The sequence below is a fragment of the Macroventuria anomochaeta genome, assembly GCF_010093625.1.
Source record: "Macroventuria anomochaeta strain CBS 525.71 unplaced genomic scaffold BU25scaffold_1, whole genome shotgun sequence".
Taxonomy (NCBI): Eukaryota; Fungi; Ascomycota; class Dothideomycetes; order Pleosporales; family Didymellaceae; genus Macroventuria; species Macroventuria anomochaeta.
This window is the reverse complement of record NW_022985362.1, coordinates 1,181,244-1,201,771: the sequence shown is the minus strand read 5'-3', so window position 1 is coordinate 1,201,771 and position 20,528 is coordinate 1,181,244. Positions and strand designations below refer to the sequence as shown.

Below are 20,528 nucleotides of genomic sequence, written 5' to 3'. Positions count from 1 at the left end.
GTCTGTGCGTTACATCACTCCCCACGACATTCACATCTCGACATGATGGCAGCAACAGCCGCCAGAAGAGGTGCCATCCGGCTGCTCACCAGCTCATCGCGCCCATCATCCCGCAGCTTCTCCTCATCCCGCATCAGCGCCGCCTTCGCCAGCACACCAAAAGCCCAAGCAACGTCGACCACCACCACCACCACCGCCGCCGCAAAGCCCGCCACCACGTCCGCCTCAGCCTACAAGTCCGCAGCCCCAGCCGCACAAAGAACAGTAACGCCCTCCTTCCCCGCCAAAGAACCCCCCGTGCCCACAACTCGCAACACCACCGCCGCCGCCGCCACCACGGGGCAGCGCTCCCTGACCGACGGCCTATCCGACGCGCCCTCCGAAATCGAAGGCGTCGCAGCACATGACTGGACGCGCTCCTACCACGGGCTAGGCAGCGTGTCGTTCTCCAAAGAGCAGGCTGACACGCTGCTTGCGCCTGTGGACGGCAATGATGTGGAGGTTAAGCCTGATGGGATACTGTATCTGCCGGAGATCAAGTATAGGCGGATATTGAACAAAGCGTTCGGGCCGGGGGGTTGGGGATTGGCGCCAAGGGGGGAGAGTATTGTTACTGGGAAGTTAGTTACGAGGGAGTATGGGATGGTTGTTCAGGGCCGGTATGTCTATGCGCTATCGTACCACGAGTTGTTTGATGCAATGCTGACAGGCTGGATACAGGTTGGTCTCGATAGCCCGCGGCGAGCAGCAGTACTTCGAGCCAGACGGTATCCCTACGGCGACTGAGGGGTGCAAATCTAACGCCCTGATGCGCTGCTGTAAAGATTTGGGCATTGCGAGTGAGCTGTGGGATCCAAGGTTTATTCGCGAGTTCAACAACAAGTACACAAAGGAGGTTTGGGTCGAGCATCAGGCGACTAAGAAGAAGAGGAAGATTGTGATTAGGAAGGATGATACTGTCAAGTACCCATTCAGGGAGAGTAAGATGGGCGCATAGATGGGTTGGGTGTCACACTATGAAAGAGCGATAGATGATAAAGGCACGGAATGGTTATGCATAGCCAGGCATTTTGGATTGAGCGAACGACTTGTATATATACTGTAACATATGGAGCTGTAAGTGCACGCCAAGTAGTAGGATTATCAACGGTAATTAACTGAAGCAGACCTGACTTGAACCCAGCATACAGCGTGCGTTACGCCTGTCTCAGGAACGCTACCGTGCTCTACGACTTTTGCTGTGAACTATTGCTGCCTCTGCAGCGTCTCACATAAGGCGCCAGCCACAACAGTCGAGGTTGCACCTAGCCTGACCAGTAAAGGATTTTGCCTGTATCAAGGGCTGGGATGGTGGCTGAAGGCGCGTCCTTGACAACTGAGTCCACTCCGGCAGCTGCTACTTCCAGTCTTGCCTTTTGCACCACCATGATTGTCGGTCACCAAATTCCTACCTCGGAGTCCTTCAAATGGTATCCGGACATGAATGCTCAGTTTGGTTCCAATGGCGTCTTTCTTACGACGGCCTTCGGGTTGGACCGGTCTACAATGTTTCAGCATGAAATATCTACCATGAACAGCCATTCGTTTTCCCTGTGAACGGTCGACAGTGGGCTGAGCACGAAATAAACAGCCTCAAATACACATGGACCCTGCACGGTGTGTCCTACGTCCACGGACAGATCTTGAGCAGGCCCAGATACATATAAGACTCCTCTACAAATTTCGTTACTCACCATCACTCATGACTTTGCGACTGGCTCGGACGACTTCTTTGTTCGAGTCGCCTTCCGTTGGAAGGGGCAAGCAACCGCTGCCATGCGTCTGCTGAAGCGCTTACCGAGCGGTGACTTTACACTTGTATCTCACGTCAATGACGAGCCCCCTCCGTACGCCATCCTGTTGCACACCCGGACCGCGGGTCAAGAAGTCACGTACCATGAGCTGGTGGCTGGTGAAGGCGAGACAAGACCGGATACATGAAGATTTGGTTCTGTAGCGAACGAGCTGTAGCAGATAACTTCAGGTACTTCTGGGTCGATACCTGCTGCATCGACAAGTCTATAAGCGAGGAGCTCAGCACAGCCATAAATTCAAGTTCCGCTGGTATCAGCGTGCATCCAAGTGTTATGTATACCCGACAGATGTCTCTGTGCCGGATGATGTCACAACCACCGAAACTCTGCAGGTGGCGTGGGCGGATGCCTTTCAAAATAGTCGATGGTTTACGCGAGGATGGACGTTGCAGGAACTGTTGGCACCTGTCAGTGTCGAGTTCTTCTCTCAGCAGGGCCAGTATTTAGGCACTCAGGCATCGTTGATGCAAGAGATTCATGGGACCATCAAGCTCCCTGCCGGAGTTTTAAGAGGACAAAGAGATATCACCGGATTCAGTGTCGAGGGGTGCTTCAGCTGAGCGGCCCATTGTACAACAACGCTGAAGGAAGACAGAGTGTACTGCTTGCTCGGGATTTTTGGGGTATTCCTAACACTCAAATACGGAGAATGGGAAGAGTATGCGGCCAACCGGTTGAAAGAAGAGATGCAAAAGCAATCAAGACCGCAGAATCTCAATGTGAAAAGTGTTGTGGTACCGAGCAGTCCCTCTCAAGAGACGCCTGGACGAGACGTAATGAACCTTGAAAGTAAGCGTAACCTGCGAGACGCGGAGGTAACTTCTAATCATCGCCAGATTTTTTGATATCGCTGTCCTATCCTGAGATGAACTACCGATATTATGACGGCGATTATATACAAGACAATACATACAGATGGCCGCTCAACCACAGTTATTACCAGAAATGGCACGGTGGGGCTGGAGTTGATGGTTCGCGGTAAGCCCGGATCCGGGAAATCGACAGCAACGAAAAGAGCACACGAACTCGCTGGAGACAGCGTCAGTACAGATGAAGCTGTCGTCGCTTTCTTCTTTATCTCACGAGGCGCTTCGATGGAGACCAAGCTGGAAGGTATCTTCCGTCCGACGCTTCACCAGCTGTTAAGAAGCCATGGGTCTATCAATGATGATGCTTTCAAAGAGTGGCAGCAAAGACAAAAGTCCACCAGATCAGGCTGGGCATGGACAGCCAGGGAGTTGCAAATCATGTTCAAGCGACACGTTGTTCGGTCGACTATCAACATCACCATGTTTATGGATGCTCTAGATCTGGGAAGCTGCAAAGAACGGCGAGCCGCTATCAAAATTGTGCGCCATCATTCGTGGCACACCACAACGTCTGCATTGGCGTTGATAGTATAGAGCGCCAAAGACAGAGTAACGCGTTATGGTGGGGTGGCCGAAAACTATATATGGCCTAGCTTACATGTCCGACAATAAAGATCATTCGGGGCGTGCTAGGTGTACACGGATCGTCCTTTCGATCTGGGAATGTGCTAGCATCATCGTTGACAAAGAAAATCGATAGGAGGGATCAAGGAGAACATCGCTCTTTCCGCACAAGTGCGACCGCCTTCCACTTCTCCGAGCCATGCATTTCCCAAAGCTCGACTTTGAATACTAGTTCTCTGCACAGCACTCACTGTGGAAGAGACTTATGTTGGCAAGCCATATACTTCAATTGAATGAATATCGAAGCATGTAACAACGGGTACGACATTTTGGAAGACCGCACAGACAGAGACGTGTCTTTTGGATTCACTGTTCCTTTATACAGGCCTTTGGCTCTCACATTGCAACCAAGAATGCCAGAGTGAACACAAAGTAAAGTATGCTACTGTCTAACTCTGTGCACTCTGAGCAACGAGGCAACCTTGCACCCACAGACTTCGGTCTGGTAGCATTTGAATTTCCGAACGCAGCACAGGAAGAACTTCTCTGTATGATGGAAGCCATCATTCGCTTTTGAGATTTTGATAGTTTGCCTGGGGGTTTTGGAACTGGGTTGAATGATGTAGGACTTTATAGATGGCCAAGCTCTGCCAGAAGGCACATTTGTGTGCATCGCAGTGTCTTCGATACTGGCAGACATCAATAGACGTATACTGTATTTTGGAATTGATCTTTCGAAATGTTGTCAGGTGGTCAAATGACGAAGAGAAAGGATGTGTGGTGAGTCTGTCAGTTATAGGGTTCAACGGCCCATGACAAACGTTCAAGCCATGCAGACAAGGTACGTGTGAACGATGTAAAAATGCAATCGCTGTTATGCCAATAAAGGCTACCTAAAAGATACTATTATCCGCACACGTAAACGGCCCGTTCAGCGTCGAGTTAGGATCATTGAAGATATCAATGAGTGCCTTCAAAGACGTGTAAAGACCTCCAACATTCAAAAACAGCGTCATCAACAAAATGGCGTAGTTCAAGCAAGCTAGTGCAATCTTCCTCGGCCCGCTCCACTGCTGACCCCAGTTAAGATGCAGCCACATAACACTTGTCAATCCGAACGTGAACCACGAGATGAAGATCGCAGAGCTGATGTTCAGAATAGACGAGAAAATAGGGATCGCGTTCGAGATGACGAACGAGACAATCCAGAATAGTGTGCCCAGCCCGACCCAAAGTGTCCATGTGAAGCCGTTGTGCACGTTGACCTGGTCGGGCTTGACTTTGCGCATGATGGCGATGTACATGTATTTGATTGCCGTGATACCGATTACGAGGCCTGTGCCGAGGACAGAGGGGATGAGGATACCGTAGGCGATCTTGGCTGGGATGGTAGGTGCGGAGCCGAGCGCTGGGGATGTGACGGCGTCGCCGGCGAGGCCGTAGATGACGCATGCGACGACAATGTAGATGACGACCTCGAAGGATTTCTGCATGAAGAGCGCGGGCGGGAACTCTTTCTGCGGGTTGCGCATTTCGGCCATGACGGACATGAAGGACTGGTTGCCGGCGAATGCGAAGGCGATGTTAAGGAGGGCGTTGACGGTTTCAACGAAAGTTGGCTTGCCGACGAGGGTGATCTTGACGTCGAAGCCCGGGGGCGCTTTTGGTCCTGCGACACCGAGGGCGACCATGACGATGAGAACCGCGGCAACAATGGAGATCGTGCAAATCCAGCTCATGGCAGCCGCAAACGTAAGCTTCCGTGGTAAGCACAGCAACCAACAGGCGATGTGGGGAATGGCCATAAAAGCAACCGTGCAGATGGCGTGAGACGAAAGCGTGTTGAGCGCGACCGACATCGTAATGTTCGCACTGGCGCAGATAAGAACCAGATTGAAGATGAAGGCAACACCGAGGAAGTACTCGAAAGGCTTTCCACCGATGTAGAGCGCGCAATCGACCAAGTTGGTGACCATGGGGTATCTCCTGTAGAACTGGACCATGATGTAGCCGCAGTAGGTTGTGAGGGAGCCGAAACCGAGGATAGCAATGATACCGGGAATGAGACCAAGCGTCTGGAGCGCAGAAGGCAAGCTGAGAACACCAATGCCAACTTCTATGGTGATCAAAATCACACAAGCGCGCCAGCGTCCCAACGTCCTGTATTCCTCACCACCAAGGCCATCTCGTTGCTGTGGGTACTCGTTGGCGCCAGCGAAGCCATCGCCTGTCCAGCCGGTTGTGATGTTGGTGTTCTGCCCATACTCTTCGTCGTAGCCTGATTTCTCAGATCCAGGGTAGGGTAGAGTGTCGCTCTGGGCAGGCGACCCTTGCGCTTCCTTCTTGCGGAGGGGATTATTGAGGCCCATGATGAATAACTGGGAGATCCTCAATGGAAGGACAGATGATTTAATGTCAGACGGTAGTACAGCGTGGCCGAGTGCGGCGAGCTTTGGTCTTTTAACCCTTCAGTGCTCCTAAAATCGGCCCTCTGTTCTTTCCCCAACCGCGCAATCTCCACTAGTCTCGGAATGTACCCTGGCAAAGTCGCCTCTTCTCACGTCAATGCATCTCACGAGCCTCGATCTTTGTCCGTTTGTTCTCTACACGCCTAATGCGCTCCTAGTCTTGCTGGTATTGCGGAGTGCATGCGAAGGATGCGGGGGATGGACCCGATATGGCTATCCTCGGTTCTCCAAGGTGAAGACAACGACACGCCAGAGCTTGTTGTCCCCGGGACGCTGGTTGTTTGATGAAGAGAGTGGGTCGACATTGCTAATCGTTGGCCGATGCGAGGTAACTGTAACTTTGGGAGATCCACATAATCACGTAAAAACTTCGAGAAAACTTCTTGGACCGGGATTCATCCGCTTGGCAATGCGCTTGAGCTGCTCGGATCAGCCGTAAATCGGCTTACAGGCTTTTCTATGGGCGGAGTCACCCTCTCCGTGGCGAGTGTCATGTTCAGGGTCGAAAGATGGGGTGAAGGAATGCATGTGAGGTTGTCCGCCGCGGGACGTTCGTGGAAGTGCGGCTCAGCCCTATGCGGGCACTAACGCCACAACCAGTAGTAGCGTTGTTCGTTCGGCCTGGGCCTTCCGAAATGAAGAGATGAACATCATCATTCAACATCGTCATTTTGAAAAAATGCATCATTGTAAAATTGGCATTGAAGGGCTGAGAGAATGTGTCCCTCAACTGCCTCTTTGGATGCCGTTCTGGAGACCCTGACTACCACCGTATGTCAGTGTGGAGCGATGATAGGGTAAGTAACCCACAATGCGGACCTGCAGATACTCTCGTGGCGAAGATCTCCATCCGTCACGACCCTCCGTTGATAATGGAATAAATAACGTCGTCATCCGACCAAAAGTTGATAAAGGCAGTTGTCGGCCAATGTCCGGCAACGGAGGTATGATAGGAAGCGATTGTGGATTCGAATATTGCATATTACTAGCTGAATAGGAATGGTTTTATTGCACATACATAAACATGAATGACCATCACGAGATCCTCTACCTTCCATCAAGCCCGTCGCTCCGTTTCCAGTAGCGGAGAACACCCTACGCATCAGCCATGGACTCCCTCATAGCAGTGGGTGCAGCTTCAGTAGCTCCTTGCGACTGAGTCGAAGGTGAAGACTCCATCTTGGTTGAAGGCAAAGCCTCTATCTCGTGCGGTTTGCTAGTCTTGGTCTCTAGTTCCGCCTCACCCTGCTCATCAAGTACAGGGAAGGCACCAGGTGCCTCAGACGATCCAGGTGCAGTCTTGACTGACTCTTCCTGCGACTTCAGCGACGGAAGAGCGTCGGTGATCTTGGTGAGTAAGCTGGGCCCGTCCTTAGCTGGCTCATCAGATGGCGAGCTCGCTTCTGTGGGTGCAACAGACTTTGCAGCGTCAACCATAGGCGCAACAACAGACTTGAGGGTATCGACGACAGGGGTTTCGGTAACCTTGGGGGCGTCGGTAACCTCAGAAATGTCTTCAGTCTCAGGGCCTCCAGGGACCTCGGCTTCTTTCTCGACCTCAGGCTCAGTTACCGCTGGCTTATGAGAATCTAAGGTGTGCCGAATCTGAGCAGCTACCCTCGCAGCGGGCACGTCCATAGTGCCATCCTCGCCAAAGCTCCAGATAGCGGTGACTGGCGCAATTTCCAGCTTCACCCTTGGCACTGCAACCTCAGCAGTGACAGTCGCCGCAGGAGTCGGCGAAGCAGCGGGTTTACGCCTCTGAGGACCCTTAGCCCTGCCCTTGCGAGCGTCCGATAAAGGCTGAGTAGACTCGGCTTCTTTCTCCTCCTCTGGCTCCTTGACCTTTGGTGCTTGAGGTCCAAGACCCAGCTTGCTGTTCAGATCCTGCAAGAAACCGGCTTGAAGTGCGGCGATCTTAGAACCAGCCGGGCGGGCAGGAACTGGAGGCTTAGCTTTTGGCTGAGGAGCATCGTTCTCAACAGCTCGCTCTGCAGTCGGGACCTTCTCCGACGAGGACTGCGATGGCTTGCTGGGGCGCGTTGGAACCTGAGGCTTAGGACGGTCGGGGATAATAGGAGCCTTCTTGTCGATTGGCGAGCTCTCCTGCTGTGCCTTCTGCGGGCGCGCGGGTACAGTTGGGCGAGCTGGAACAATGGGCCTCTCGACAATCTGTGAATCAGGGGCATACTCGTTGGTGTCTGGGGTTTGCGGACCGCTCACAGTCGTCTCGAGATGACCATGTTCAGGCGCATCTTCCCAAACGTCTTGACTGGGGAACCTCTGTGCGGTAGGGCGCACTCCGCGCAGATGCTTGTTCTCGACAGCGAACTGCTTGGTGTGCTCGGACAGGAAGCTTTGCTGATCTTCCTTAGTGATGTTATCCTTGCGCTTCTCCTCAGTCTCCGGTAGCTCGAAAACCTTGGCGGCACTGACCTCCGCACCTGCTGGAGTTTCTGGCTCCTCATCGGCTTGCGGGGTATCGACAGTGGTCTCTAACTGCAGACTGCCGGGTGTGTCCTCCCAAACATCTTGGCTGGGGAACTGGTGGCGAGCAAGGTTAGGTCGCTTGACCTTGCTGGCGAGGGTCCTGGGCTTCTTGCTATCTTCCTCGTCCTCTGGGAACAGAGGCTCGTATTCCTTGTGCGACTCGAGAGGGGTACCGCTCCTGTCTCCAAAGTGCGCAGGGCTGGGGATAGCGCGGTGTTGCTGGAGACTGTTGTTTCGGCTTGAGCTCCTGCTGTGCGTGCGCTGCTTCGTCAGGTATGCTGGGGTACCATCCTCATTGACTGTGTATTCGCCGTCGTGACGACGTTCCATCTCGGGTGATACTGCAGGCTGCCTCCACTCAGCATCGGGATGCTTCTGCACCTCATCGGACGCAAGAATTGGAATGCCATATCCATGCTCGGTGACCCAGCCGCCCTTCTCGTCTGTGTTTCCGCCCTGAGGACCAAGATCCTCTGTTGGTGGGTCGTATCCTCCGCCGTGAACCTTGCTGCTCCGGCGAGCAGGGGGGTCGATGTGAATCACATCGCCGTTGTCGTCCAGCTGTTCCGCCGAAGCCTCATGACGCAATGACGATTCTTGATTGGCGGCCTTGCTAGTGGGACGGCTTGCGGAGGATGAGGGTCTAGGCGATGCCATTCTCGATGCATATTCTTCGGTGGCCCTGTATCCAATCTGCTCGTCCGGTGTACCGACAGCTTCGCGCGAAGTGCCTGTGATACATGTCAGTCTCATCCCAAGATTTTAAAGCTTCGCTGTCAACGTACCGAACCCAATATCCTTAGGAGCTCCGTGGACCACCTTGTTGAGATCATCGGCGCGCCAGTGATAATCTTTCCTGTTCTCCTGGATGTGCGGTCCATACTCTCCGGCCTTCTCGCGCTTCAGATCGTCTGGATGCTTCTCGTACCACTTCTTCTCGAAGTCGTCGTTGGAGATCTTTCCGTGTCCGTGCATACCATAGCTGCCAGGAGGACCGTGGAAGATCTCGCGGCCACTCTTTGTACGTCCATGGTGGCGGCCACCGGGTTTGTTGTGGAAGCCAACGCCAGTGGATCCGCCCTGCTGCTCGTACGGGTTGGGCGTAGGCGCCTGTACATCTCCAGCATTGCGGAACATAGGTACCTGGACACCGATCTCCGGGATACCTTGGTGCTCCTTGTCGTTGTAAAGCGAGGCAGGTCGCGAGCCGATGGAACTACCAGAACGATCAGTCTTCGTGCCCTGTCCAGCATTGTCTTCCGGTGCCAGCTTGCCAAAGCCCGCTGCGGCTGCCTGATTCGAATCAGTGTGTGTTACAGCTTGGATGTTACGCTTCGCCGTCGAGCCCGGTACCGAGGCCGTAGGAGCGTGCAGAGGCAGGTCGGTAGCTATGGATGACTGCTGAACAGATCCGCGGCTCTCGTTAGTGAGGGTCTTCGAGAGGTCTTCAAAGCTGGCATATTCGCTACCCTCCTGGCCAATCGAGGGAAGCGAGACGCTCGGTGGGCGAGAGGGCACCTCAGTGCTCAGGCGGCGGTTGTCCTTAGGAGGACCGCCATGTGCGTATGTTGGGTCATTGAGCGGCGAGCGGTCGAATCTGTGCGGAGACTGGGAGCGCTCGATGCGGCCCTTTGGGCGGGGAGGGACCTTGGGGAGATCGAGGGAGCTTGCTGGCGCGGGTGCAGAGCTGTTCTGAGCCCGAGCCGGGCGGGGAGGTATCGATGGGGGATTGCTCATTGTGTATATCTTGTTGCCGGGTAGTATATGGTAGTGTGGTGCGGAGTAGTGGTGAACTGAGCCGCCGTTAGTGACGCACTCTGACCGTCAAACGCTCGAAACGCTAGGCGTGACATAAGCTGCTTGCTGCCCTCGGCCAAGCACAAAGCATTGATCGTCAACACCGCAAGCTGCACTCAGAAACTGCCAGGGTCGCCCAGCAGCTGTCATGCGTCAATTGATAGCGGATGCAGGCCAATGAGCAGCGCCGTAATCGGAGTCGGCGGGAAGCCGAGTAGGCAGGACAGCAGGATCGAGGACAGGTACTCACCGAGCTCGCAATTGCAGCGTCAAATATGTATGAAAGTAAGGAAAAAGCTGCTGGAGTAGTGAAGCTGAACAAAGCGCAAATGGCTCAGACAGGCAAAGGCTGGGGCGGTGCGTTTATGTATCGTCGTCAAGAGCTGGGCCCGCATTTGCTCATGCAAGTGACGCCAGGGTACGCCATACCAGCATGCAGCCACGATCAACCCTCAAAACCTGAATGCCAGTCATCTTGCCTTTACCCGCCGTACGCAGACAGAAATCTTGCAAATCCCATCTGCGACAGTCTTGAAAGGCATACTCGAGCTACATTGCACCAATGCCGCATGGTGTATTACCATTGATCCTACCTCCAGTCCCACTGTGTGATGTGCACCCAGCCACTAGCGTCTTTGCACACGAGCGTTTGGAGGCTGTCACAAGCACGTTGTCGAGATCATCAGCACATTGCAAGCGTTGTGCACGGTGTGCCAGCACGTACAACGAAGCAGACTTCGTGACCGTCTTCACTTTTTTCTTTTTTAAATTGTCAACGCCGGTGCGCGGATTCTTCGATGCTGCAGGGTACGCCTCACTCGACTAAGCTGATAAGGACCTTAGCCTTCTTCCCCACGATTCGATCAGCTGGAGTCTCGTTCCTGGCAGATCCCGTGACACAACAACAGAAGCAGTCTTTTGAATCAAAGCAGAGTTTCAATGATTCTTATTAACATCGACACGACAGCTATCATACCATCACCTCTCCCAGAATAGCTTACGTCCGTTTGAACGTTTGGGCTCGACGTCGATTCGGCACTGTCAGTGGCAGCTAGAAACCGTTGCTATGCCGTCACCTGTGGGCCCTGAGTAGCTCCGGCCAGCCAGCCAGACAGTTACGTAGATGCCCCACAATGTGAAAGGCATGAGCTTCCCAATCGTTGAACAGAATCAATCATTCTCATGATAGTCTCATCACATCAAATGCTACATATCAAACCCAGATAACGCCCTGGTATCAAATGGTGGTACACAACCCAGCCTCTGACTTCCATCGACGCCCCAAAGTAATCTCTATGGACTCTGTGTGGCGCCTGTTCCTCTCCAACTTGCCCAACTGTATCTTCGATCGACAGCTGTACTGGTCCTCGCATCCATTGTGAGGTTCTGACTCTCCATACTACACTGTGTCGTACGTGGTGTATAGTTCTTAGATGATCATCTGAGCCACACCCTGTCCACCAAGCGTCTTGCTGCCCTGGAACGCCTGGCCCTTGAAACCAGCGAGCGCGTAGAAGATCGAGGCGATCAGCAGGAAGATGGCGGCGACGATCAAGCTTGTAGCCTGAGGCCAGATGCTGATCCACTGGATAGCGCTCAGTACGAAGTAGATTGCAGCGCGCATGTAGTTCGTCTCGAACTTGCGGATGAAGCCATCGAACTTCGCGGACGTTGGGCAGATACGGAGGAGTAACGGGATTTCGATGAACACGATGATGAATGCAGAGACTCTGCGAGCCCGGTCAGTGCTGTGTGAGGCGCATTGGCACGCTGGGAGACCTACAAGCATACAATGCTAAACGCAATGACAAAGGTCGGGTGGAAGATGTTCGCGATTCCAAGCGCAAAGCAGAGGAAGATGCACAGCACTCCGGTCCTATTCGCAAGTTAGTGTTATGTGTGAGGCAGTTCCAATGATGAAGCCTATTCATCTCTTGTCCGTTGTTGTGCAGCAGATACAATAGCAATATCTTTCGTGGGCTTTCGGTCGCATTGTAGCAGATGGATCTCATGGTATGTTCTGAGGACACTGTGGGTGGGAGGAGCCGACTAACCATTGACCGTAGATACCTGTAGGCAGACAGTCAGCAACAGCTCGATCGCCTCCATCGACAAGGTGTCTTACTGAAATTCCTCGACTTGAACTCCTCAGCAAGTGTCATGTCTGCGATTCGGTGTTCTTAGAAGCTTCGTGACTAGTCGTGATGCGCGCGCAAAAGTAGTAGTGGAGGTCTCGCAGCTCGTTGCCAGTAGCTTTGTTGACTGCACAAGCTGAGGACAGCTCTCGGGCTAGTATATCAGGCGACTTGGCTGTCGGGATTGCGGATGCTGGGGCTCGGGCACAGGCAAAAGCGTACGACTCGCGTTGCGTAAGGACCGGGCTATGCAGACGAAGACCTGCGTTATTCTGTATAATTGCGAGCGTTGTGGCGGTGCTGTTGATCGTTCGTAATGAGCAGTCGGCTTCTCCAGAAGTTCCACGTCAGTAGCGACCCTTGCCGAAACGGTCCTGGTCGGAGCTGCCATCTGCAGTTCACCGACAGCACCTCACCTTTTGGGAAAACTGTTTTGGACGGCCTTTCTTCATGTTCACCAGAGCGCGGCAGGAGCCATGGATGACTGCTGTGGTCGCCTCTGGCGCTCTGGGCCTTGCGCTCTACTACCTGAGTGCACGACGCCCATCGCCTGCAAATATTGCCAAACAGCAGTCTGAGAGTGAAAAGCCCAGCCAAAGCTCGACTACAGACTTCGTAGCAGAAGACATGAGCACCGACGACCGAGCGTATCATGAACGCTTCATGCGGGAAGCTATTGGCATGGTGAGTCACTTCGCGCTTCTGCTGCACCTCTGCTGCACCATCTCGCAACATACAACTGACCAATCACGTGCAACAGGCCGAACTTGCACTGACCAGTGATGAGACGCCTGTCGGTTGCGTCTTCGTAAAGGACGGCGAGATCATCGGCCGGGGGATGAACGAGACCAACCGCACTCTCAACGGTACTAGACACGCCGAGTTCGTTGCCATCGCAGGCATCTTGTCCAAGGCGCCCATCAGCATTCTCAACGAGACTGACCTTTATGTCACCGTCGAGCCATGCGTCATGTGCGCCTCTATGCTTCGTCAGTACGGTATTCGAGCAGTCTACTTTGGCTGCTGGAATGAGCGTTTCGGCGGCACTGGTGGTGTCCTGAACATGCATTCAGAGTAAGCCACCGGGACCTCAAAATATACACACAGTTTACTGACGCACTGTAGCCCAAGTGTCGACAAGCCGTACCCAGTCACCGGGGGCATCTTCAGGGAGGAAGCCATCATGCTGCTCAGAAAGTTTTACGTCCAGGAGAACGAGAAAGCGCCAGAGCCAAAGCAGAAGAAAACCAGGGAGCTCAAGACCGAGATTCTGCCCATGGACATCCACGCCCCGAAGTCGACGCCATCACCTGCTCTGTCTACGCCTGTCTTGTCGAAGCCAGTTAATGCCACTCCGCTCGTTGCTGTCCCTCATATCCCTGGACTCACTGCCGGAGCTGCGCACTGAACGGGCGTCCTTACACCACGTGCTACGAGCCCAGCTTGAGATGGAGGTGTACAAGGAGAAGGGGCACGAGAAACATATAGAGATACCCAGCATCAACTCAGCATCATAGATCCCCACTCGTGGTGTACATTACATTTACATGCATATTACCGCGATCATATTATTCGTGGCTTGGTTTTCATGACCTTGTCGTGGCATAATATGTGTGCAGGCGCGACAAAACCATTGTTAACGAACATCTGATTGGGTATATGAAGGCTATCAAAGCTTTTCGCTGAACTTTCTGCGCATCAAATCGCCGTACATTGGCGACGCAAACCCCTGCCATTACTTGCTTCCCCTTCCTCAACAACGTCTGTTTCAGACGAGTTCGTTTCAGGCTGCAAATTGCATGCCCTCGCCAACCTCGCTGAGCGCACCCTGAGTACCACCATACTCTATGGGAATGCTCTGACCCAGCTCAGTAGCCAATTGATTACCATAGCTAAGCACAGTGAACTTCTTGACCGTCTCTTTAGCAATGAAGAGCTTGGTTGCGTTGAACAGCCAGCCCATGACGACAGGCACGTTGACGAAGAACTTGCGCGACAGGGTCTCGGGGTAGTATCGGCCGAGCACTTCGATCGTCTTCTTGGTCGCGGCCTTGACGAGCGGGTCCTGGCGCAGGAACGAGACTTGCAGGTAGTCGTGCACTTGGAAGCCCTGGTACGGGTCGGGGCCTTCGTTGTAGTTGGGGATGGGCTTTGTGGCGGACGAGAGGTTGAGCTTTTGGATCGACTTTTCCATTAGGCCGACGCGCCAGCGGAGGAAGCTGTAGTGTCTTGTTAGTGAAGGTTTCGAGAGTTGGTGTTGGGATTGACCTACGCATCGAGGTCGCCGAAAGTAGCCTTGTTGTCCTTGACGGCACCGTAGATGTTGAATGTGACAATGTCCTTCTTGTTCGCGCTCTCTGGCACGCCGTCCACCTCGATGATGTAGCCCAGACCATCGAACTTCGTCTTGTCGAAGCTCTCGCCTGCTGCCTTGGTCGGATCAAACTCCTTCCTCCACTTCAGCGCCTCGAGGAGCTGCTGCTTGGCCTTGTCGAGGTCGTTTGCGTTGGCGCGCAGGAACTTCTGAAGGATGAGCTTGGTGTGGAACTCGTCGGACTTGGTCAGCTTGACGCCGTAGACCTCGTCGTGGCCGGACTGCTGGACGAGCTCTTCGAAGGTCTCGTAGAACTTGGTCAGGGGGTGGTCAGCGGCGGTTTCGGGCCAGGAAGAGGTACCAGTAGCAGCGCCAGTGGCAGCTCCGGTGGGAGCATCAGCGACAGCACCGGTGGCAGTAGTGGCAACACCAGGAGCAACACCGGCAGCCCCGGCAGCAGTACCACTGTCACCGGCCGTAGGCACGGTACTGGGGCCTGTTGCAGTAACGGGTACCGCGTCCGAGGCTTTCTGAGATGCTTCTGTGGGAACACTCTCGACGCCGATTGCAGGTTGGGGAGCAACGGGTGGCATGGGCTCCTCGGCCTTCTTCTCGTCAAGGGCAAGTCCAGCTGTGCCACTGACTACATCGTCAATCTCTTTCTTCTCGGTGTTGGCCTCGAGACCTTTCTCTGCAGACTCCGTGGACTGAGGTGCGATGGACTCATCCTGCTTCTCTGTGGAGTCACCAAGAGGAGCACCGGCACCTTCGGCTGGGGGAGCTGGCTTGGTGTTCTCTGCCATGTTGGAGTTGTCGAACGACTGTGGATGCGGTATAGATGTTTGTTGTAAAGTTGCGTGATAGGGCTGCGAAATGTTTCAGAACTGTCGGTGACCGCGCAGTAGCGCCGATCATCCATGCCACGCCATCACGTGGGACCCTGCTGCCAGGTCATGGCCAATTTGACTTCTGTGAGCATCATGTTCTTCATGAACTTCCAAGCTGTCCACCAGATATATAGAGTCGCCAAAGCCTAGCGTACCGGCCGGGAAGCGAGGACACACTTGGTACCCGCTGCAATTGGTGACGTCCGCAACGGAACAGGGTCCACATGTGAAGCTCACCTGCCGAGGTTCCACTGGCGATTCACAAACCGCGATCCCCCAGCTCTCCTCCACAACGGTCCCGCAAACAATGGTGCGTGCTGCTGCTGCTGTCGACAACACGCGATACCGCCAGCATGTCGTCCTCGAGCGCATCGCAGTCACCGCCGCGGGCTGAGAAGATTGACCCCGTCCTGCGCAACGCGCTGCGCTACACCATCAGCCCGCGCGAGTACCAGCTACTCCACCAGTATCTCTTATCACGTGCCCCGGTTGTGAAGAAGCGCACCATCAACCCGCGCCGCTACGATGCCATCTCCAAAGGGCCAGACGACTACAACGTGGCTGCAGTGCGCGCATCGCTGCGACTCGGCATTGCAACTTTCGCGGCGCTGAAGACACAGGAGCTCGTCAAGGCGAAGCTGCTGACGCGAGGAACAGTGCAGAGGTAAACATCACAACTTCATACCTGATGTGTGCAACACTGACCTCCGGAAAGTACACGACAGCCCAGTGTGCCAGTATGGAAATCGACCAACGTCCGCCTGAGCAGCTCGCTCGCACTCATCCTCCTTTTCCACCGTCTCTTGCGCCGCTTCTTTGTCCGCCTGCGCGAAAGCCTGCTTAGCAATGAGGCTCGCGCCTTCAGGAAACGCAACCCACGCGTCTCGCGGTCGCTGACATCGCGCATGGCACCAGCAATTGGGTCCAGCTTGGCAGGCTTCTTCCTTGCTGTATACCCCGGGGACCAATTGCGGATTACCATTGCCATCTACATCTTCACGCGAGCTCTAGAGTTTTATTACAACTACCTCGAAGACCGCGGCCACTTCAAGAACAGGCCATACTGGTTCGGCTCCTGGATGCTGATGCCCGTTGCATACGGTCAACTGTTCCACGCCTTCGTCTTTGACCGCGATTGTTTCCCAGCCGGGTTCGGCGACGTCATCATAGGCAACTTACCAGAGTACATCCAGCAGAGGCCCGCCGATACACCGGCTTCAGTACGCTGGCCAGGCCCCTACGACATCGTGGACGGACTAGCCGAAATCTCCAAGCTGCGCTGGCCGTCCTTCGTATCCCCCATTCTGTTCCCCAACCATGAAACCCTCCCGCAGAGCCTCACAGCTATCTCTCCCATCACATCACCCGCCCACCCAGCCATCAAATCGCTATCATGTGCCCTCCTCCATCCCCAAGACCCCTCCTGCCTGCGCACATATGTGCAGTACTGGATCCAAGCCTTCCCCAAAGTCGCCCGCTTCTTCACCATCTTCTTCACCGCCATGTCGCTCGCGCGCTACAAAGCCTTACTCGCCTCTCCCTCGGCAGCCATAAACAACCTCGCAAAAAGCATCCTGCGCATGTCGCTCTTCGTCTCCGGCGCCATTGGGACGAGCTGGGGCTCCATCTGCTTGTTCCAGAACATCTTCCCGCGCTCTTTCCTCTCCACGCAGCGCTGGTTTCTCAGTGGCTTTCTGGGTGGTCTCTGGGCGTTTCTAGAGCGGAAGGATGGTAGGGGCAATTTCTTGTATTGTACAAGGATGTCGATAAATTCGGCGTGGAAGGTGGGTGTTAAGAGGAGGTGGTGGAGGGGTATTGCTAATGGGGATGTGCTGCTGTTTGTGCTGAGCTTGGCTACGGTCAATGTGCTGTATGAGATCTCGCCGCGGTCGGTGAGTAGCGGTGTTGCGCGGAATGGACTGGGTGTGCTCAGGGGTGAGGGGTGGGTGGATAGGGCGGCTGTTCCTCGAGAGGGGGAGAGTGATGACGATGTGGAGGGTGTTCCGCCACGAGCGGATTAATGATAATGTGTATGTTATGTTCACGATCGGGATTACTGGGTTTTTGAGTAGGTCGATACCCGACTGCAGTCCTACACAAATATTCTACTAAAGCTTTGCTCTCGCCGCCTCATCATGCTTCCACCCAGGCATATCCGCTAGATCCTTCGCTGGCGCCGCTCTCCTCGACTTCAGTGCATCGCCGGTCCCAGGCCGCCACTTCCACGCTTGCGCCAAATCCTCCGCCAGTGTACCTTCAAGCAACTCGACTACATGCTTGCCAATATTCGGCAGAAGCTTGAACGAATGTCCACTATCCCCAGTCGCCAGGATGAAGTTTTTCCACTCCGGATGCTCACAGATCAGCAACGCAGCATCCGCAGTATCAGTACACCAGCACAAGCTCCGATTGAACAACTCCTTCTCCTTGAACTTAGGCAAGAAGGTAGCCACAGCTTTCCGAATACTGACTTCCGACGCATCAGGATACGTATCCGTTGGATGTTTCGCCTTCGATCTGGGCACCGAAACACGTTTCGGCTTATCAGCACCAAACGGCTGGCATTCCTTAAAGCGCGTGAAGCCCGGAAACTCATCGCACACCTTGATAACGCCATGCTCATTCGGCTCAAAGAAGAACCCGTAGTCGCCATGATACACAACCGGACAGTCTTTATACTCCGCCGCTTCTTGGGGTGTGAGCTGCATATGCGCATACACCCACGCCTTAGACACACACTGCTCCTGCAGATCAACCAAAACGGGACTCCATGCACCAGCTGCGAGCACGACTTTGTCGGCGTAGTACTTCGTGCCGTCGACTGTTTCGACGCCAATGCAGGTACCCTCTGCTAGAAGGGGCTGCTCGAATGAGCCGGCGCTACCGAAATTAAATTTCACGCCGGCTTTAAGTAGGAATTCGCCGATCGCGTTGATGGCTTTGGCAGCGGCGAGCCAGCCGCCGTCTGAGCTGAAGATGGCTTTCCAGCCATGGATTTGGGAGCGGTCTAGAAGGGGGATTTTGGAGAGGATGGCGTCTGGGGAGTCGAGCCAGTAATTTGTTCTTTCGAGGCCGGCGTTGGCGTCTAGGAGGGCTTGGTAGGCTTGTTGTAGGCCGGCGATACCTTTCTCGCCATGTGCACAGTCGAGCTGAGAATTCGTGAGTGTTAGTTGAGACTATACATCCCTCTTTGGAACTTACCCTGCCGGTGTTGTGGAAGAAGCTCTTGAACAGATCGTCTTCCTTCCACATCTGCCTTGCTTCAAGACTCAGCTGAAGATCCACTGGGTTCTGCAGGCGAACGCCCATGATCTTGTTCAAGTCATTGCCAGCGGATTGTGTTGATGGAATAGGGTATGTGTCGAGGACTGTGATATTTGATGGTGTATAGCCAGAGCGGACAAGATGAAGAGCAGTTGAGCTCCCAATGGTGCCTCCGCCACCGACAACGATGACGGTTGTGTTTGAACGTGAGGTCGCCATGATCCGAACAAGATCTGTATGCCTTGCTGTTGATATCTTCGGTCAATACCGGTTGTATCGGTCCTCTTACCAGCGCTTAGCCCTAACTTTTGGGCTGTTATTGTTGCTTGGAGTTGTCGGGATGCCTGAACACGCCACCGTGCCTCTCCGTGGAGGCGAGGCTTTTGCTATCATCGAGTGGCCACGACTGTCGTGATCGGTAATTTACCCCAGTCAGACGTCTGCCGTTGCTGCAGCCTCGCTTGCTGATCGGACTGTTGCGATTACTTCTTTCGGTTAGTCCTTTACGGTAATTGTTCTCCGAGGTTGAGATGTGCAGTTCTCGGTCGTTACACACACCTCATCTTCCTAGTGTTAGCACGGTCGTGATCTGTTGTCTGGATGTCGGAAGACATTGTTGTTGACGATGATGATAGAGATGGTGGAAACTTTTCGTGGGAGAAGGCAGCTGCGGTGCTGGTGCTAGGCAGTCGCCGAGGGCATCAGCCCACGGAGCTTGAGTCGTGCCTGCCACCGTAATATCCACTCCGCATATCAAGGCACATCAAGCCTCGCAAGCCGTGCGCAACACCGCTAGCGTAGTCTTGAAATTCCTAACACGTTCTAGCCAACTCCCAACTGTTCAGATTACCTGTCTAAGGATAGTTCAGGGCAACCCCTCTCGCGCAGCACCCGATCTCATCACCAACCTCATAATTCCCATGTCTCCACAAGTCCTATCAACTGGTCGCTTTACCCCAGCTTGGGGTAATCTAGTATAGATCCATATATAAGCGGCATATCTTGACAAGCAAGGGTTAGGAGATGTTGCGGTCTGTATGGGACCCGATTACCCTTGGTTAGACTGTTCTGGACTAGCACGTTCAAGGCCAGTATATAATCGTCTTCTCCTACCTAGATAGCAGCTCAGCGCAGTATTCCATCGTATTCTACCAGCGGGCCCTTGCCGCAACATTTTCGAGCCTTCGGATAGTCTCCATGCTTTGTTGGATAGTGTTCCAACACGACCGCCGAATACTGTAAGCAGTTGAATATGAAGTTGTGTTCGCTAGCGGTCCGTTGCAGTGTCTACCAGCGGCCTGCTGCACTGATAGTCCAGCTCATTCGGTTAGTTCGGTTTGCTTCACTGCTATCCCCTTCTACTGTATAGTCCCGATCGATCCTCGCCATAGCAATACACACCAATCAATACTCTCAACCCTTCCACAAGTTGTCACAAGTGTATGTTCTGTTGTGTATTGTTGTATCTCCTCGACTGAGATGTCCATGATGTAAGCTTAAATACATGAAGTAGTGGACTGATTGGTTGGTGAGTAACCATGTGACATATGTCGTGTCCTGGGCTTACAAATACTGCTTCAAGATTGACTCCTATATGATATCTAGGTCGTAGAAGGCCACGACTTCCAAGAGTGGTTTGCCGTGTCGAAGAGTGTCGATTGCCCACATTGTAGAAAGACGCTTGTTGTACATGCCTTGTATATCGAACCCGCTATCAGCATCAGAGTATTCTGGATGCTCTTCTCGCTCGTCTCGAGGAGCCAATACCCATCATTTACGCATGGGATTATATGCACATCATCAAAAACGAACGACAGCTCGAGTTGCTCCACACATTTGTTGGAGATATTGAGAAAACACTCGAAGTGCAGCACGAGGTGGTCTCAT

At 53.8% G+C, this 20,528-nt stretch overlaps 10 protein-coding genes across 10 annotated transcripts; 5 read left to right on the top strand and 5 right to left on the bottom strand.

Moving 5' to 3' along the window:
• Positions 1–2: 2 nt before the first annotated feature.
• BU25DRAFT_405462 (Mgm101p-domain-containing protein) lies at positions 3–1,163 on the top strand. The gene is made up of 2 exons (XM_033699792.1): positions 3–659; positions 721–1,163. The coding sequence occupies exons 1-2, from the start codon at positions 43–45 to the stop codon at positions 995–997; spliced, it is 894 nt and encodes a 297-aa protein (XP_033567788.1). The 5' UTR covers positions 3–42; the 3' UTR covers positions 998–1,163.
• Positions 1,164–2,539: 1,376 nt separating this feature from the next.
• Positions 2,540–3,295, top strand: BU25DRAFT_464735 (uncharacterized protein; the record flags this gene model as incomplete). The annotated part of the gene is made up of 2 exons (XM_033700131.1): positions 2,540–2,642; positions 2,769–3,295. The coding sequence occupies 2 exons, from the start codon at positions 2,540–2,542 to the stop codon at positions 3,254–3,256; spliced, it is 591 nt and encodes a 196-aa protein (XP_033567787.1). The 3' UTR covers positions 3,257–3,295.
• Positions 3,296–4,153: 858 nt separating this feature from the next.
• BU25DRAFT_9016 (uncharacterized protein) lies at positions 4,154–5,753 on the bottom strand. The gene has a single exon (XM_033700237.1). It carries the CDS (start codon positions 5,653–5,655, stop codon positions 4,180–4,182), a length of 1,476 nt encoding a protein of 491 aa, XP_033567786.1. The 5' UTR covers positions 5,656–5,753; the 3' UTR covers positions 4,154–4,179.
• Positions 5,754–6,270, top strand: BU25DRAFT_9015 (uncharacterized protein). The gene has a single exon (XM_033700236.1). The coding sequence runs from the start codon at positions 5,852–5,854 to the stop codon at positions 6,191–6,193; it is 342 nt and encodes a 113-aa protein (XP_033567785.1). The 5' UTR covers positions 5,754–5,851; the 3' UTR covers positions 6,194–6,270.
• Positions 6,271–6,716: 446 nt separating this feature from the next.
• Positions 6,717–10,370, bottom strand: BU25DRAFT_405459 (uncharacterized protein). The gene is made up of 3 exons (XM_033699791.1): positions 10,292–10,370; positions 9,030–10,037; positions 6,717–8,975 (listed from the first exon to the last, which is right to left on the bottom strand). The coding sequence occupies exons 2-3, from the start codon at positions 9,979–9,981 to the stop codon at positions 6,850–6,852; spliced, it is 3,078 nt and encodes a 1,025-aa protein (XP_033567784.1). The 5' UTR covers positions 9,982–10,037; positions 10,292–10,370; the 3' UTR covers positions 6,717–6,849.
• Positions 10,371–11,023: 653 nt separating this feature from the next.
• BU25DRAFT_405458 (Golgi apparatus membrane protein TVP18) lies at positions 11,024–12,482 on the bottom strand. The gene is made up of 4 exons (XM_033699790.1): positions 12,167–12,482; positions 12,096–12,111; positions 11,825–11,917; positions 11,024–11,771 (listed from the first exon to the last, which is right to left on the bottom strand). Exons 1-4 carry the CDS (start codon positions 12,201–12,203, stop codon positions 11,471–11,473), a joined length of 447 nt encoding a protein of 148 aa, XP_033567783.1. The 5' UTR covers positions 12,204–12,482; the 3' UTR covers positions 11,024–11,470.
• A 321-nt stretch (positions 12,483–12,803) lies between these two features.
• Positions 12,804–13,584, top strand: BU25DRAFT_329067 (tRNA-specific adenosine deaminase subunit TAD2; the record flags this gene model as incomplete). The annotated part of the gene is made up of 3 exons (XM_033699562.1): positions 12,804–12,860; positions 12,937–13,250; positions 13,302–13,584. 3 exons carry the CDS (start codon positions 12,804–12,806, stop codon positions 13,582–13,584), a joined length of 654 nt encoding a protein of 217 aa, XP_033567782.1.
• A 230-nt stretch (positions 13,585–13,814) lies between these two features.
• BU25DRAFT_381107 (CRAL/TRIO domain-containing protein) lies at positions 13,815–15,457 on the bottom strand. Its single transcript, XM_033699650.1, has 2 exons — positions 14,449–15,457; positions 13,815–14,395 (listed from the first exon to the last, which is right to left on the bottom strand). Exons 1-2 carry the CDS (start codon positions 15,291–15,293, stop codon positions 13,960–13,962), a joined length of 1,281 nt encoding a protein of 426 aa, XP_033567781.1. The 5' UTR covers positions 15,294–15,457; the 3' UTR covers positions 13,815–13,959.
• A 39-nt stretch (positions 15,458–15,496) lies between these two features.
• Positions 15,497–17,436, top strand: BU25DRAFT_436021 (uncharacterized protein). The gene is made up of 2 exons (XM_033699996.1): positions 15,497–16,041; positions 16,093–17,436. Exons 1-2 carry the CDS (start codon positions 15,731–15,733, stop codon positions 17,396–17,398), a joined length of 1,617 nt encoding a protein of 538 aa, XP_033567780.1. The 5' UTR covers positions 15,497–15,730; the 3' UTR covers positions 17,399–17,436.
• BU25DRAFT_356059 (fructosyl amino acid oxidase) lies at positions 17,420–19,298 on the bottom strand. Its single transcript, XM_033699594.1, has 2 exons — positions 18,579–19,298; positions 17,420–18,526 (listed from the first exon to the last, which is right to left on the bottom strand). Exons 1-2 carry the CDS (start codon positions 18,858–18,860, stop codon positions 17,486–17,488), a joined length of 1,323 nt encoding a protein of 440 aa, XP_033567779.1. The 5' UTR covers positions 18,861–19,298; the 3' UTR covers positions 17,420–17,485.
• Between the last annotated feature and the right edge of the window lie 1,230 nt (positions 19,299–20,528).

Coding starts and splice junctions, on each gene's coding strand:
- BU25DRAFT_405462 (XM_033699792.1), top strand. CDS start 43: ATGATGGCAGCAACAGCCGCCAGAAGAGGTGCCATCCGGCTGCTCACC. Junction 660..720: donor GGGATGGTTGTTCAGGGCCG/GTATGTCTATGC, acceptor GGCTGGATACAG/GTTGGTCTCGATAGCCCGCG.
- BU25DRAFT_9016 (XM_033700237.1), bottom strand. CDS start 5,655: ATGGGCCTCAATAATCCCCTCCGCAAGAAGGAAGCGCAAGGGTCGCCT.
- BU25DRAFT_9015 (XM_033700236.1), top strand. CDS start 5,852: ATGCATCTCACGAGCCTCGATCTTTGTCCGTTTGTTCTCTACACGCCT.
- BU25DRAFT_405459 (XM_033699791.1), bottom strand. CDS start 9,981: ATGAGCAATCCCCCATCGATACCTCCCCGCCCGGCTCGGGCTCAGAAC. Junction 8,976..9,029: donor TCCTAAGGATATTGGGTTCG/GTACGTTGACAG, acceptor CATGTATCACAG/GCACTTCGCGCGAAGCTGTC.
- BU25DRAFT_405458 (XM_033699790.1), bottom strand. CDS start 12,203: ATGACACTTGCTGAGGAGTTCAAGTCGAGGAATTTCA. Junction 11,772..11,824: donor GCGTTTAGCATTGTATGCTT/GTAGGTCTCCCA, acceptor CCGGGCTCGCAG/AGTCTCTGCATTCATCATCG.
- BU25DRAFT_381107 (XM_033699650.1), bottom strand. CDS start 15,293: ATGGCAGAGAACACCAAGCCAGCTCCCCCAGCCGAAGGTGCCGGTGCT. Junction 14,396..14,448: donor ACTTTCGGCGACCTCGATGC/GTAGGTCAATCC, acceptor AAGACACTACAG/CTTCCTCCGCTGGCGCGTCG.
- BU25DRAFT_436021 (XM_033699996.1), top strand. CDS start 15,731: ATGTCGTCCTCGAGCGCATCGCAGTCACCGCCGCGGGCTGAGAAGATT. Junction 16,042..16,092: donor ACGCGAGGAACAGTGCAGAG/GTAAACATCACA, acceptor ACCTCCGGAAAG/TACACGACAGCCCAGTGTGC.
- BU25DRAFT_356059 (XM_033699594.1), bottom strand. CDS start 18,860: ATGGCGACCTCACGTTCAAACACAACCGTCATCGTTGTCGGTGGCGGA. Junction 18,527..18,578: donor TCTTCCACAACACCGGCAGG/GTAAGTTCCAAA, acceptor ACGAATTCTCAG/CTCGACTGTGCACATGGCGA.